This window comes from Fusarium poae, chromosome 4, assembly GCF_019609905.1.
Source record: "Fusarium poae strain DAOMC 252244 chromosome 4, whole genome shotgun sequence".
Lineage (NCBI taxonomy): Eukaryota > Fungi > Ascomycota > Sordariomycetes > Hypocreales > Nectriaceae > Fusarium > Fusarium poae.
The window spans coordinates 3,639,035-3,653,918 of NC_058402.1; the positions used below are offsets into that span (position 1 = coordinate 3,639,035).

General features: G+C 47.7%; 9 protein-coding genes across 9 annotated transcripts; 5 read left to right on the top strand and 4 right to left on the bottom strand.

Annotated features, from left to right (window-relative positions):
* Positions 1 to 1,255: 1,255 nt before the first annotated feature.
* FPOAC1_011228 (uncharacterized protein) lies at positions 1,256 to 2,788 on the bottom strand (the record flags this gene model as incomplete). The annotated part of the gene is made up of 1 exon (XM_044855611.1): positions 1,256 to 2,788. One exon carries the CDS (start codon positions 2,786 to 2,788, stop codon positions 1,256 to 1,258), a length of 1,533 nt encoding a protein of 510 aa, XP_044702924.1.
* Positions 2,789 to 4,017: 1,229 nt separating this feature from the next.
* Positions 4,018 to 4,929, top strand: FPOAC1_011229 (uncharacterized protein; the record flags this gene model as incomplete). The annotated part of the gene is made up of 1 exon (XM_044855612.1): positions 4,018 to 4,929. The coding sequence occupies one exon, from the start codon at positions 4,018 to 4,020 to the stop codon at positions 4,927 to 4,929; it is 912 nt and encodes a 303-aa protein (XP_044702925.1).
* A 387-nt stretch (positions 4,930 to 5,316) lies between these two features.
* FPOAC1_011230 (uncharacterized protein) lies at positions 5,317 to 6,663 on the bottom strand (the record flags this gene model as incomplete). Its single annotated transcript, XM_044855613.1, has 4 exons — positions 5,317 to 5,825; positions 5,882 to 5,948; positions 5,996 to 6,492; positions 6,546 to 6,663. The coding sequence occupies 4 exons, from the start codon at positions 6,661 to 6,663 to the stop codon at positions 5,317 to 5,319; spliced, it is 1,191 nt and encodes a 396-aa protein (XP_044702926.1).
* A 1,034-nt stretch (positions 6,664 to 7,697) lies between these two features.
* Positions 7,698 to 9,329, top strand: FPOAC1_011231 (uncharacterized protein; the record flags this gene model as incomplete). The annotated part of the gene is made up of 4 exons (XM_044855614.1): positions 7,698 to 8,001; positions 8,060 to 8,272; positions 8,324 to 8,696; positions 8,753 to 9,329. 4 exons carry the CDS (start codon positions 7,698 to 7,700, stop codon positions 9,327 to 9,329), a joined length of 1,467 nt encoding a protein of 488 aa, XP_044702927.1.
* A 210-nt stretch (positions 9,330 to 9,539) lies between these two features.
* Positions 9,540 to 10,013, bottom strand: FPOAC1_011232 (uncharacterized protein; the record flags this gene model as incomplete). The annotated part of the gene is made up of 3 exons (XM_044855615.1): positions 9,540 to 9,851; positions 9,911 to 9,955; positions 10,011 to 10,013. The coding sequence occupies 3 exons, from the start codon at positions 10,011 to 10,013 to the stop codon at positions 9,540 to 9,542; spliced, it is 360 nt and encodes a 119-aa protein (XP_044702928.1).
* A 573-nt stretch (positions 10,014 to 10,586) lies between these two features.
* Positions 10,587 to 11,567, top strand: CPR2 (Peptidyl-prolyl cis-trans isomerase B; the record flags this gene model as incomplete). The annotated part of the gene is made up of 4 exons (XM_044855616.1): positions 10,587 to 10,911; positions 10,966 to 11,092; positions 11,152 to 11,303; positions 11,410 to 11,567. The coding sequence occupies 4 exons, from the start codon at positions 10,587 to 10,589 to the stop codon at positions 11,565 to 11,567; spliced, it is 762 nt and encodes a 253-aa protein (XP_044702929.1).
* A 323-nt stretch (positions 11,568 to 11,890) lies between these two features.
* Positions 11,891 to 12,348, top strand: RMT1_2 (type I protein arginine N-methyltransferase Rmt1; the record flags this gene model as incomplete). Its single annotated transcript, XM_044855617.1, has 2 exons — positions 11,891 to 12,076; positions 12,151 to 12,348. The coding sequence occupies 2 exons, from the start codon at positions 11,891 to 11,893 to the stop codon at positions 12,346 to 12,348; spliced, it is 384 nt and encodes a 127-aa protein (XP_044702930.1).
* Positions 12,349 to 12,695: 347 nt separating this feature from the next.
* FPOAC1_011235 (uncharacterized protein) lies at positions 12,696 to 13,686 on the bottom strand (the record flags this gene model as incomplete). The annotated part of the gene is made up of 4 exons (XM_044855618.1): positions 12,696 to 12,835; positions 12,887 to 13,147; positions 13,199 to 13,530; positions 13,592 to 13,686. 4 exons carry the CDS (start codon positions 13,684 to 13,686, stop codon positions 12,696 to 12,698), a joined length of 828 nt encoding a protein of 275 aa, XP_044702931.1.
* A 312-nt stretch (positions 13,687 to 13,998) lies between these two features.
* FPOAC1_011236 (uncharacterized protein) lies at positions 13,999 to 14,707 on the top strand (the record flags this gene model as incomplete). The annotated part of the gene is made up of 2 exons (XM_044855619.1): positions 13,999 to 14,211; positions 14,279 to 14,707. 2 exons carry the CDS (start codon positions 13,999 to 14,001, stop codon positions 14,705 to 14,707), a joined length of 642 nt encoding a protein of 213 aa, XP_044702932.1.
* Positions 14,708 to 14,884: the final 177 nt, after the last annotated feature.

Sequence of the window (14,884 nt, forward strand, 5' to 3'; positions counted from 1 at the left end):
GAGCAGGGCATTGACTGGACCGAAATCTTGCGAACTGGGGTCTATGTGGGTGAAATTGGGATGATGGCTTGTCTTGTTAGCTTGATGAAGGTGGCTGGCGCTGGCTCGGGCTTTGGCGCTTGGTTGGTATTGGCATCCGCTGTAAGTATCGGTGGTGGTGACGTTTGGAGGCTAATGAGCAAGGGACATTTGGTAGACATCAACTCCTTTTGTATGCATATCACAGTAGGACGAAGAAGAGGTGATAAGGAGTAGAAGACACAGTTGAAGAGCTTGGGTGAGAATAGATAGAGTCTTGTATGATACCTAGGTACCTAGGTATAGGTACCTCTAGGTATAAACAGAACCATGATCGAATTGACAAGAGTAGGTGGATCTTGTCTCTCTCTTTCTTTCCTTCCAACAGCCGAGCTTAGCGAATCCACAGTGGACGGTTAGGAAGGAACGATGGAACGAACAACGTTGAACACGATGATTGAGTCCATGCGGATTTCCGTATCCATTCTTGCTTCCCAAGAGTTACCCATTTGACATGGATGAAAGTCAATGCAGAGTCCAAGCTTGTATACTTTAACACGATATTGAAATGAATGTCAACAACCAAGTTTCTTTCCCTTGTCATCGCCAATCTGAAAGTCGTCAGCCAGGTACTGTTTAGCTAGAGCCACAGCCAGAGACAGAAACAGACGGAAGCGGTATTTGTGTCAGTTTCAGAGGCCTCTGACTGGGCAACTTGCCTTTGTTAGTGGATTTTAGTCTCTTCCAACCACCTGGGTTAGCGGGCTTGGTCCCCCTGAGGGAATGTTGCTATCCCTCGTAAATGGTGGGGGCGGGAACCTAATTTTAGAGGCACTGAACGTTTCAGAAAATTATTCCTGGGTTAATTCAGGGGTCTTAGAATCTCAATCATCTCCCATGACAATAAGTACCCGTTCCTAGGTGGCATTTAGATTTCCAATCCTTGATACCGCTGTTTTGTCGTCTAAATAAACAAAAAGCAAGTTGCCCCCTGAATTTAAATCTTTATGTCGACGAAAGTACCACCAGTTGAGTCCTCCAGGCTCCAGCAGGGGCTCTCGTCTGGATCCATCTCACCTCAGCACTTGTTCGGGGTCTAGTCTAGTTCTTGGCTCTCAAGTACCCACGACTTTGGTTTGTAGGTACATAAGAAAAAAGATGCAATACTGATTAAAGTCGAAACATGCCTCTATAAACCTGAAATACCATTGCATCTTTATATCGAGCTAGGTTCTTACTACAAATCATCATCAGACAATTCGCTTGGTAAGGGCATACCATGACGTATGTGAAACTCTTGCCGGTAGTCATCAAGCAAACCTGAAAAAGGAATTCGATCGTAACTCCAATCCGGTCTCGGGAACTCTTTGTAAATAAGATCGATTCCTACCTCAAAGAGCACGTTTTCAATGTAGTGTTCTTCAAACATCTTCTTGGTATCGCATGTCAGTTGCTTGAGCTTGGAAAACCGGCTCGGATCCCGTCTCTTCACATCTGCAAGACCAACTAGTCCTTGTTGTAGACGTTCAAAAGAGGAGGGAAGGTCGGGCTCCACGAGATGAAGAGACATGATGTTGGGAGGGAGAAATCGTGTGAGTGACACGTCATCAGGTAGCTGTAACTCAAGGCTTTGGGTGTTGTATACTGCGTCGGTGTTGATAAACAGTTCCTGTAACGCTGTGAAGCCTTCCAGACTTGGCATTGGCCTAATCTTCGTATCTCGACTCATATGAGTCCGGATACGGAGGTCGAGATGAAGCGACTCGAGACTTGCATTATACTTTTCAAGAACCTCGACAGCATCGCAAGCTTGTATCATGAAAGGGGAGTTTTCATCGACGTGGAAGGCGACTATCCCCGAAGCCTCGTACGTAAAGGCTCTCAGTTGACCAGTACAGGAAGAAATCATTGATTTAAGTTGGTCGACACTCATTCGGAATCTCCGAAGATGAAGGGCCTTGAGACTTGGTATGTCGGGCAGCGATGTCGCATGATACAAACACAAAGTCTCGAGATCTGGCGAGCGGGTGATGATCTGTGATGAAAGCCATACTGTGTAGAAAGCGCCGTTGATCTCCATGGTTTTCAGCGATAGGTGAGAGACTTCCAGAGCTTTGAGTGCTTCTATCTGGTCGAATGTCTGATGGATCGAGACATCGAGGGCCAGATGTGGGAGATCGGGTAACAAAGCAATAAGAATAAACAATAACTCGGTTGCTAGAGTGTTCGCATGCCACTCTATTACCTGTGAAGTGCATCGCGAGTGAGTTTTGCCAAGTATCAGTTCCTGAAGAAAATCATCGCGGTAAGGTGCCAGGTTCTTTCTTCGGTCCCAAACCTCTGATGATTGCACTCCTGTGGCTTCAGCGACATGTTGAAAAGCATTTTGCGCGTCCTGTAGTTGAACGTTTGGCGCCTCCAGTGTGTGGAAGAAGATCACTGCCTTGATCGCCGTGGCAAGATGAGGCTTTGAAGCGATGGTCCTTATAAAAGAAGCCAATGATGTCTCCACCGAAGGCTGTCGCACAAGGCCAGGTCTTGAAGGCGCAATGAGGAACACATGATGGAGTATGTCCTGGCTAAAATCGCGAAAGCGTCTGTTGACAAGACATAGCGCCGCAAGCACCTTACGGTCCTTACAGTAATTCTCTGCCAAGTCTACTGGGTCTTCGATGAGATAGTCTCTCCTTCCACCGCAGCAGTGTAGACAAAAGTAGCTGAATATTTGATGAAATAGCTCTGGAGATAGGTCGGTGAATGAGTGACCCATGATGTGGTGAAGTGGAGAAGCGTCTTAGTAGTAGGTAGGTAGGTAGTGTAGGTGACGGTGTAATTGCCCGAAGAACCCTAGGCTACCTAGGTACTAAGGTTGAACAAAGGCTGGGACAAAGAGTCTAAGAGACTTTTCTTTAGCGATTTTGATGAAAGCCAAGATTCCAATTTCAATCAAAAGAAGACAAACAAGAATGAGATGTAGGAAGGAGAGCCTTTGTTGAGATTTTGTACATGAATGGATCTGCAAAGACTAACAACTAACAGCACCCGCCTGATGCATGCATGTTGGTCGGTCAAAAAGTCTTGGTAGCTGAACTGATCTCTTCCGGCGGCTATCAAGGAAAATAATCAATAATTGTGGCCTTAATAGCTGCTACTCTGGGGAATCTCATGTTTATTGTACAGTAGACACAGTAACACCAGATGTCATCGAGTTCCATATTAACAACTTGGCTCAGCCTTACCTATACTGCACGGGTACCACATAGGTAATCTGTAATATTTTAACGTTGCAGATCATGATCTACATGGACAACGTTCCAACAACATCTTCAGCTTCGGATCACCATCACAGCAGAGTAGTACCACCTTTTCTGATAAAGCCCTTGTAACGTTAGCGCTGTACGATCCAACATGGTAAAGACAAAAGAGCCATTTATTTCCGGTACCCTCGGCCAAGACAGACAGACGAGTTTCCCTTGAAAGATAGCGCCCTTTGTTGGCGCCCTCTCCCTCTTTGAGAGCCAATAATTGGCCATCTTTCTTTCAATATTTAGCTTTGGGGACCTGCGTCCCCCACTCTCGACGTCTGCCATGGCGCTAGGGAGTCAAGTTGTGTAAGTGGTTTCTTCGACCGGTCGTTCAGATGGAGAACTTAATCTCTTTCCACCAAAAAAGGGACCGAGCTGAACAAGTTTGATGGATTTTTGGTTTCGAAACAGGGCGTTTGTTGTATTCAATCTTGAGGGTTGTGTATCGGTAGTGGTAGCGGTAGTTCAAACTCCCTTTTAAAGGAGCCTGTATCCCCTCAAGGGCGATATCAATTCGTTTCTGGCTTTTGTTGTAGTGCAAACAAGTCGTTCATTCTTTATTACTATATAGAGAGCCTCCAGTTCACTCTTTCACTGTTGGATATCTCATCATCATCATCATCATCATCATTAATCACCCGTTCATTCTGTTCACTTCTATTCTATACTTTGCTTCACATCTCCTCTATTCACCATGCCTTCTGTCAGCACTATCATCACTGCCCTCGTGGCTGGTCTCGCTATTGGAGCTCAAGCTGGTCCTTGTAGACCCCATCCTCCAAGCTCTGTTGTCCAGTCTCGGGTGACCACTACTGCATATGCTCAACCTACCGCTGAGACTTCTATCGTACACTCTGATGCTGCGAGCAAATCTGAAACCGAGGCTTCTCTTTCTACCACCGCATACGCTCATCCTACCACCGAGACTTCTATCGCATACCCCGATGTTGTGAGTGAGTCTGAGACGGAGGATTCTCTTTCTACTACTACTGCTGTGCAAGTCACCAGCTCTGGAGAGACCGAGACCGCACCTATCACCACTGATGAGGAGACCACTACAACTGGTTACCCTGCTGCAGAGTCTACCTCTGTTGCTTCTAATTCTCTTACCACCGAATCCGCTGTCGAATCTACCACTACTGTTCAGGAGGCTACATCCTCTCTTCCTTCCACCAAGCAAGAGAACAGCTCAACTCTTCTCACCACTACTTCGTTTCTCTCAACTACCACACAAGCTGAGGATGTTCCTTCAACAACAGCTGCTCCCACGACTACGTCCTCCGAGCCAACTACCACAACATCTGAAGCTTCCACCACAACATCCGAGGCCTCTTCTTCCAACTGTGCAAACAAGTCCAACCTCACCTGCGGCAAGACAGGATTTCTCTCCAACAGCGACAACAAGCTCCTCGATATTATTTACAACCGGGATCTCGAAGAATGCAAGGCTGATTGTAAAGCAAACGATGAGTGCGAGGCCATTGGTATTACTACAAGTGGCCAGTGCGAACTCTACAAGGCCGACATTTCTGCCATGGGATTTGAGGGTCAGGATCCATGGTACTACTCCGTCTACGATGCTTGCTGCTTTGAGGATGAGCAATAAACACATCACCTCTTACTGGTTAGTAGGTATATATGGTAATCAGGTACATACTGGCGGGCATAAAAAGCGACAAACTCTGTGTTGTAAAGGTGTTGCGTGGTGGAGGGTCTTAGGTATTAATTTATAATTTCATATTTCATTTCAATATATACTACAAACTTAGTTTCTGAGAACAAAATTGTCTCTGTTCCATATCTAGTTGGTAAGTGTTCAAGCTTCTCAGTCTCTTTGATTTCATTCTAGACATTTGAGTTATCTTGGCGACTTCATGACAGAATCATAAGAGCTTATAGCTTTTATGTAAACCCTAGAAATTTTAGAAGTTATTCTCAATTAATCATAATCATTTCTCACTTTATTTTATCTTTGATCTACATTGTCGTTATCTTATGCGGTTGGGTTAGCTTGGGTCTCCTGCACATCCTTGATTGTGAGGTCCTCGGCCTTCTTGGTCACTTCGGCCGCATCGCCCTTGCCGCCCTTAGCACCGGGGAATCGTGTCCCCAGGTTCTTGACCTTCTTCTCCTTCTTCACAGGCGGGGGGTAGGCCTTGAGAGTTACCTCCTGCCACTCCTTTGAGGCTTGATAATCAGCCTGAATGGGATTCATCAGGGCAAGGATGCCTTCCGTGACCGCAGCCTTCAGGGTTTGAGGAGTCAACACATCGTTTCGGTAATCCTCGTGGACCTGCTTGATGTCGCTGTAGATGAGAGGCTCGGCATCCCGTCTCTCGACCTTGAACTCCCGGGTTCCATTTCTCAAGCCTGAGGCAGGTAGCAGGACATACTCTACAAGTGCCAGAACGCCGTTTCCTTCAACCTCCTTGGGGACACACTCGGCCTTGCGAATCTTCTTGGCTACAGCCTCAGGGGAGTCTAGGAGATCAATCTTGCTGTCTGAGATAAAATTGTTAGCGCGTGTCGTAACAGATGCATATAAATAATGCACATACTCTCATCGCTGGAGCTCATCTTGTTACCGTTGAGTCCGGCAACCATGGGGTTCATGAGATGAGCGCGCTGAATCAGATCAGTAACAGAATGGTTGCAAGATATTGAGGACACACCTTTCGGTATCCGAGCTTGGGCAACCACTCGGTGGCAGCAGTGAAGAGCTTCCTCTGATCAACACCACCGAATTGAACGTCGCAGTCGAGGTACTGCTCATCCAATACTTGCAGAAGAGGGTACAAGAGACCACTCAAAGGTGCATTGCCGGTTTGCTTGACAACCTCAGCGCCAGCCTTCTTGGCATCGTGCTCCGACACGACTGAAGATAGTTTGTACAGGTCCATGACATAGTCGGAGGTCTTCTGGTAAGAACTACCAAGGACGAAGCGCAGTTGTTCGGTGGAGACTCCGCAGGACTTGAGCATGGACTCAACGACAAACTTGTAGTACTCGGCGCGCTTCTCGACAAGCTCGATGGGGGCCTTCAGGTTGTCGAGGAAGCCATGAATATCGGCGAGGAGGACGGTGACTTCGCATCCGGCAGCGAGGTACTGCGCAATCTTGACGGCGGGGACGAGGTAACCGCAGTGAGGTCGACCGGTAGTCGCAGTGCCTTGGGTATCTATGTTAGCAGTCTGGCTTAGTTGGCGTGAGCGCTGGACCTACCCCAGTAGATTTTGGGATTGCGGCCCTCGGCGAGGATGCCCTCAATGATCTCGGGGTTGAGTACCTCTGCAAGGTTCTCCTTAATGAGACTGAGTCTCTCCTCTTTTGAAAGAGTCATGGCGATTGTCTTGAGGATTTTGAGAAAAGAAGGTATCTAAGGATGAATCATATGAATGCCCCGCGCTACTTGCCTATCTTATTCTGCCCCTCGGTGGATTGAACCTTACCTAATTGGGAGGCTTCAGCTTTCAGGTCTTACTTAGGGTACAAAAATAAACAGCCTAAGAAGTCTGGTCTAAGTGAGCTACTCTGACGGGAGGAAGATATAAGAATATAGTTATCATTTTACGTCATTGGAGTATTTATATATGACTAAAATGGATCTTGATCTTCAACTTCATAAACTTAGGATAACTTATATAGTTCTGTTTTCTTTCCAGTCTTGATAGATTTACGAAGTCGTAATGGGTGCCTGTCGTGCTACAGTAGGTACCTGTAGGTAGGTTAGTACTTCAATTGTTAGTGCCCCTCCAAAAAGTTGGATTGACAGACCGTCAGAGCCTGACTCAGCATACGTTGTTCCCCCGAAAATCGGCGCTATGTGAAAACGGTCTTTGAGTTCCCCTCCAATGGAAACGGTGACAAAACGGTGGTTCATGTATCCGTATGGATGGACTGCACAATTTGTGCATAACAAGACCCCTGTTCGGTTTATAGAGCTGTGGCGCTGTTCCTGGGCTAGCGCCGACCCGACCTTAACAGACATCTCCAAGCAGGGAAGTTAGCAAAGTACATAACACTGAGCGTGAGGCCATCCCGTATCACCCGGCAGATGCGAATCAATGTGATAGAGAACCAGACCAATTAACAGATATACGTGCTTCCTCTGGATTTTGATCCCATAACTTTGATCCATCTCCAAATACTCTCTTGAAAAACTCAAGTTAAGCTTTAACTGAAGCATACCATATTTGTCAGCCCGAGGTTCAGGGCGTCAACTTCTCGTCTCATCTCATCTCATCCCTGTCACGTCGCTATCTTTACTTCATTCAACATACCTACTTACTCAGGTAGCCAACACTTCCAACTCACGTTTCTCATCAGTCTTGTTTGTCACATACTTCTCTTTCGTTTGTCAAATTCACATCCACAATGGGGCGGCAGGAACCTCTCCTATCATACAACACCACTCGTCCTTCGAGGTCCAGGGGCTCAAACCGATCAGTCAAGGGAGGACTACTCTCACAGCTTCATAACAATTCGTATCATGAACCTCCGTCTACACCTAAATTGACACCTCGAAGGGCTATTTTGGCCATCTTTCTTGCCCTCCTGGGACTCAGCCTATTGCATCGGCCAGTTAGCAATCGCTACAATGGCGTTCCTCGTTATGGCAATGGTCTCCGATCACCTGAGGAGCGAGCACGTCATATTCTCACAACCACTCCGCTGATAGGTATGACTCCATCTCTCAATTGATTAGGATCTCATTTGTGTTAATGAGATGCATTTAGACGGTCATGTCGATTTTCCAATAGTGTTGCGTTTCGCATACGGTAACCAGATCTATGATGAGAACTTTACTCAACCTTTTGAGCAAGGTGAACTTCCTGGGCATGTAGATTTGCATCGCCTCCGTAAGGGCCAGAGTGGCGGTGCGTTCTGGAGTCTCTTCGCTCCTTGCCCGTCCAATGGCTCTGACTTCTCTGATGAGAATTATGCTTCCAGTTAGTCTCTCCAGTTCCCTGTTAATGGAAGCTTTCCCAACCAAACCATAGGTGTTCAGTTTACGTTGGACCAGATCGATGTCATGACTAGGCTGCAGGCAGCTTATCCCAGTCATTTCTCAGAGAAAGTTGACAGCTCCAACGCCTTTGAGGCCTTCAAGCAGGGTAAACTGATATCGCCATTCGGCATTGAGGGACTACACCAGATTGGCAACAAAGCAGCCAACCTTCGCAAGTTCCATGAACTTGGTGTTCGCTATGCTACCCTGACTCATAATTGCCACAACAAGTTCGCTGATGCTGCCGTTTTGGAAAACCCAACTCGCAAGGCTGAGCCTCTATGGGGAGGCGTTAGTCCTCTTGGTCGCAAACTCGTTCACGAGATGAACCGCATTGGCATGATTGTTGATCTTTCACATGTCAGGTATGTCGCATCCATCTACACATATAGATATCTACATCTCTAATACATCTCAACAGTGAAGACACTATGCTGGACGTCCTCGGTGGTGGAAACGACTGGAGCGGCTCTGAAGCCCCCATCATCTTCTCTCACAGCTCGGCCTACAGTGTCTGTCCTCATCCACGAAACGTCAAGGACAATGTCCTGCAGCTCGTCAAGGAGCGTGACTCTCTTGTCATGGTCAACATTGCCCCTGACTTCATTTCTTGCTTCGACACTGGAAAGGACAATGGCATTCCTGACTTCTACCCTCAAAACTCCACTCTTGCACACGCAGCTCAGCATATCCTCTATATTGGCAACCTCATTGGATATGATCATGTCGGTATTGGCACCGACTTTGACGGCATTCCATCAGTACCTAAAGGTCTCGAAGACGTTACAAAATACCCCGATTTGATCGCAGAATTGCTTCAACAAGGCGTCAGTAATGTGGATGCAGCCAAGGTTGTCGGGGGTAATTTGCTGCGAGTATGGAAAGAAGTAGACACTGTTGCAACTCGGCTGCAGGCCAAGGGACAGCTGCCGCTGGAAGATGATCTGCCCAAGATGAAATTCGAGGAGGCAAAGCAAGCTTCAGTGGAGGATATGTAAAACTTATAGTACCGCGATTAATAACACGGCTCTGGAGTTCGTTTCCATTTGATCGTACACTGTATATACAAGTCTCGTACAACAAAGAGATAGCCAGACTTTCTTGATCTCCTTGGGATATAGCATTTCCATATGCCAGTCTATTGTAATTTTGACATCCATGCCAGTCCTCAGACACAAAGCCAGAAGCCCATTCCTGGAATAATTCGTTTAACCTCGTCGCTCGACCCTGTTGAGCCTGTTGGCAGTTGCTGTCTGCGTCCTTGTTCGCTGACCACGTACTGGAAGACCCATTGCGTGTCGTCTACCACGGTATGACCCCATATCCTTTAGTCGTCGAATGTTTTCTTGTACCAAGCGCCTAGCATCCGTTTCGATCGTCATTTGTGATAACTCGGCTGTAATGGAAGTGACAGTTCTGGGAGCGAGAGACCCGACCTTGGCGAGCTTGTGAATCGAGTATTTTGCCATGATTCGGGCAGATATCGTGGGTCCAAGAGCGTAGAAGGACTCAAGGGCTTTCTGTTGGAGGATCGTGTGAGGATATGAAGAGCATTCAGTGGTGGCTGTTAAGGACTTACCTTGACGAGCTTCTGCTCGCCGAAGTTGACGCCAAGAATGAAGACCTGTGCTATGTTAGTGACATTCAATTCAGAAAAGGGAAGACTTGCGCAAACGTACCATGGTGACGGATTATCGTGGGTATCACAATCGCATGCCTCGATCTCGAATTCAAGCGGGCCTGACGTGCGATTGGAAAAAGATGGGCAATTCGGTAAAACTCGGGTTAATCTTTTATCATCTATCTCGGTGAAGGGTACAAGGAGGAGCGAGTCCACTCCAGTGGGGTCAATTGGTGAAGTGAGTTGCATGAGACAGAAGACGTCGGACATAAAAGGTAGTACACATTTCTATCACCAAGTAGCTGCGGGCATCTTATCATTATCTGTTGATTCAACCACCAACAAAGAGCAGGGCACCAATGAACGAACTTGCCTCAGCGGTGGCTTTAGCCGCTGAAACGTGCTGGAACGCTGGGTGAGCTCTCCACTCCCAGTCCGGTCATGGCGGGGGATTATCTGCACGCAGTTTAGGTAGGTCCCCCAATCCATTGCGCGGGCCAGTGCAGCTCCCCCCGGCCCCTGTCAGCGGTCTATGGTATAAGTGTCCCCTCCTCCGAGCTTCGACTTTCCAACCTTTCTTTGTTCCTGCTCTGTATTCTTTGCACCATCATCAATTGGCAGAGACACAACAATCATGTTCAACCTTCGTCGCCTTTTTGCGTCGGCCCTGTTCCTTGGGCTCGGCCTTCTCTTCCTCGCCCAGACGGCCGACGCTGCCAAGGGTCCCAAGATCACACACAAGGTCTACTTCGACATTGAGCAGGGTGACAAGCCTCTCGGCCGCGTCGTCATGGGTCTCTATGGCAAGACTGTCCCCGAAACCACTGAGAATTTCCGCGCTCTGGCCACTGGTGAGAAGGGCTTCGGTTACGAGGGCTCTGCTTTCCACCGTGTCATCAAGAACTTTATGATCCAGGGCGGTGACTTCACCAAGGGTGACGGCACTGGTGGCAAGTCTAGTATGTGATGGCTTCATCTTAATCCAATAGTTCAATGGCTAACAACAACTTCAGTCTACGGCGACCGCTTTAAGGATGAGAACTTCAAGCTCAAGCACACCAAAAAGGGTCTTCTGTCCATGGCCAACGCCGGTCGCGACACCAACGGCTCCCAGTTCTTCATCACCACCATTGTCACCTCGTAAGCGAAACCCACATCCAACGAATCAATTCAATCATAATGCTAACAAACACTCATAGTTGGCTCGATGGCAAGCACGTCGTCTTCGGTGAAGTCCTCGAGGGCTACGAGATTATCGAGAAGATCGAGAACACCAAGACTGGAGCGGCGGACCGACCCGTCGAGGCTGTCAAGATTGCCAAGAGCGGCGAGCTTGATGTCCCCCCTGAAGGTATTCACGTTGAGCTCTAAAGAGGCAACATCCGTTTTGCACTTGTCCAGTCCGTTCTCGCCACCATTGATAAACTTCCAAAAAGGCAGGATTTGCTGATGCGTAGCCTCTGTCCCGTTAGGCCTTGTCGGCACATCTGAATTCGCTGCTGAAGAGGTTGCCTCCACTGGATGGTCTCCAATGCAGAAGGCTGGCCTCTTCGCCATCTTTGCTGGTGTCCTTTTCGTTGGTCTCCGCAGCGCCCGACAGCACTCTCGATTCTAAGCCACTCGAGACCCGGTCATATAAAGAACAAGACAAGACAATACAATACCTGACATTCCAAACTCAAATATTCTTTAATGTCAATCACTTCGTATCTGTTAATGTGATGAACCAACTCCAATTATCCTGTAAACTCTAGCTCTCGTAGTATAACTTTACCATGACCCCTGTCACGTGGGGCTTGTGGCTCACCTCCAAGAGGCTCCCCCGCCATAGAAGAAGAAAAAAAAGTTGTGTAAGTACAAGACAACAACAACAAGACTTCCCTTATCTTATACGGCTCTTGCCCATTTACACGTTACCACCTGTTACAAACCGACAAAATGAAGGTCCTTAGTCTCAACTTCCTCACCTGCGCCGTCAAGGCCTGCAAGTCTTCCAAGGACTCATATCCCCTTCACCCCAAGGATGCAGAACTCGTCCAGGACGACATTGAGCTGAACCCAGACATGATCATCAATGTGCTGCCCCGTCTAGACTGGGAGGCTCTTCGCACGACAGCTTCTGAGGTGAGTTTTCAGCTTTGGCCTGGATGAAACTTGACTTCTGTGTGAAACACGTTCCTGACATTTTTATGTTACAGCTGGGTTTCCCACAACTCCCTGAGCAGGCCCCCACTGCAGTTGAGCTCAAGGGTGATGACAAGACTCTTAAGGATCTTCACCATCTCCTTCTTGAGACGCAAATGTCTGAGGGCAAGCTTGTTTGCGGAAGCTGTGGGCATGAGTATGCTGTCAAGGAGGGCATCGCCAATTTCTTACTGCCCAGCCACTTGGTGTAGAGACGAACAAGGTTTACTATGCAAAAGCCTTGCGATGATACATAACCACTAGTTGAGGGATCTAGTGTTCATGACTGGAGGTGTCACGGCGGAGTTTGGCGTTGAATCTTTATTACAGCTTCGAATCGCATCTAGAAAAGCACTCAATAAACTTGGATCGATACCTATAAAGTTAGGTCCTCGTCCCTATGATCTGTCTACAGTTCATGCTCGCAACGTTGTATGCCGATACTATTCCTCCCATCAAGTCACACCAAAGAAACCCGAACTCCATAATCTGATATACAAGCATCATTCCGCATGGAAGTTTGATACATGAACAGCGCTCATTGATCATGTACAAGTGATTACTGCTGCTTCTTCTGGGCAGCGGGCCCCATGTCCTTCTCGAAGGAGCCGTAGGAGACCTCGAGACTAGCCAGAGCCCGGAGACCGACACCAAGGATGGAAAACAAAACGAGAGCAGTGATGATGGCCATGAAAATACCTTCAGACTGTCAGTACGTCATGCAAGTCTAATAAATAAATGGGTGCTTACCAGGAGTGAAGAACTGGTACTTCTCGAACAAGCCACGGGTGTCACGAGTAGCATTGCCAGCCTTTGAGCCTTCTGAAACGTCGCGCTTCAAGTCCATGTGCAGAGGCTCGATAAACTCGGGCTCGTAGATTGTCTTCTCGGAGCCAGAGACCTTCTTTGATGTAGAGGCGGTCTTGGCCTGGGTGGAAGGAGTGCCAACAAACAGGACAGTGTATGAATCCTTCATCCACTTCTCGCTCGACGTCCACTTCTCGATAGCTTCTGCAAAGTTGTTAACGTTCGATCTTGTACAGTGAGTTTCTTGGAACCGACCCTTGTCGTCTTCTGCTTTAACGAGGGTAAAATGAGGCTCAACCTTCTTTGCCTGCTCATAACACGCCGTCTGAATATAATCTTGGATCGCGTCCGCATCAATCGATTCGCCAATAACCTCAGAGACAATGAACTTGCCCTGAATTTCCTTGCGCGAAATGGCTTGGTGAAGGTTGGACTTGGCGTTCGTTCGTCGAATGTCGGCAGCGTTGGCGCCTTCCTGAGCAATCAGGACGTAGTTGTCGGTCGGACATGAAATCAAAAGGTCCTTGACTTGCTCAAGAGCCTGAGATCGCGTCTGAATTTGGTTGTTACTGGTCGCATCGGAGAACCTGTTATCGGCATCGTTCAGCAGGGAGCTCGAAGTATGGGACACGGGGGCGCGCGTCATACTTGGATGTAGAGAACATGACAAGAGGCCAAGAATCGGAGAAAGCAGCAGCTGAACCGCTGAGCGCAAGAGCGCTGGCTAAAATCTGAAGACGCATCACGGATAGTATTTGCTGGATATTGGCCGTTGGATCTGCCTGTCGAAACCAGCTTGTAATGATAATGGTAGCATCAAGAGAGCTTATGCAGTGATAACTACCTTACGTAACGCTTCTAATAGACGCAAAAACCCGCTTGGTGCACACCTCGGTGAGTACCCGCTGTGGGGCGACCCTGGGAAACTTTCGCGACAGCGGATTTTCTGTATGCTAAGGAAAGATACCAGCCGACAAAATAGTTCACTCGTGACAAAATTTGTAAAATTCAAACTACCTCTACTTGCAGCAAACATCTCGACTGCACAAGCAACTATGTTCGCGAAGCCAAGACCTAAGAAGAATATTCTTCCTTTACCACACAAGAAGCGGAAAGCGACATCTGGAGTTGAAGAAGTCAATTTCGACTTCGAAGCGCGAGAGGAATACCTAACAGGCTTCCACAAGCGCAAACAACAGCGTATCAAAAATGCCCAGGAGGAGAATGCAAAGAGAGCTCGTCAGGAGAAGCTTGACATGCGAAAGCAGGTGCGTCACAAAGCAATATGGATTGATCAGTCTCAAATTTTAAAATTAACTAACATGTATTGTCTAGATACGAGAAGAACGAAAGCGCGACGTTGAAGAGCATGTACAGACCGTGAACAGATTGCTACGAGAGTCAGAAGCTGCCGGTGCCGTCGAGCAATCGGACGAAGAAGAAGACGAAGAATGGGACGGTTTTGCTGATCAGCCTGAGCTTGACATCGTCGACCACGAAGAAGAGTACATCGATGAGGACCGTTATACAACAGTCAAGGTCGAGTCTGTTTCGGTAACAAGGGACGGATTCGAGAAACCACAGTTCGATAACGAAGACAAGAGCCAGGATCAAAAACAGGAAGAGAAGAAGGATGATACGAAAGAAAAGGCACGACGGGAACCCAAAAAGAAGAAGAAGAAGTTCCGATACGAGTCCAAGTTCGATAGACAGCTCACAGAGAGAAAGCTGAGGGCCAAAAAGGCAGCAAGAAGGTCGGGCTAAATTTGTTGGGGCCCGATGGATTTGGACAACAGAAGGATGCAAACAGGCGCACCATTTACAAAAGATACCCTTTAGAAATGAGAAAGGCCAGCTTCAATCAGCTAGTAGAAAAGTAACATGATATACGGAAACTGCTTCATTCGCTCATCTGGCCAACACTCAAAGATCCCTTCAACC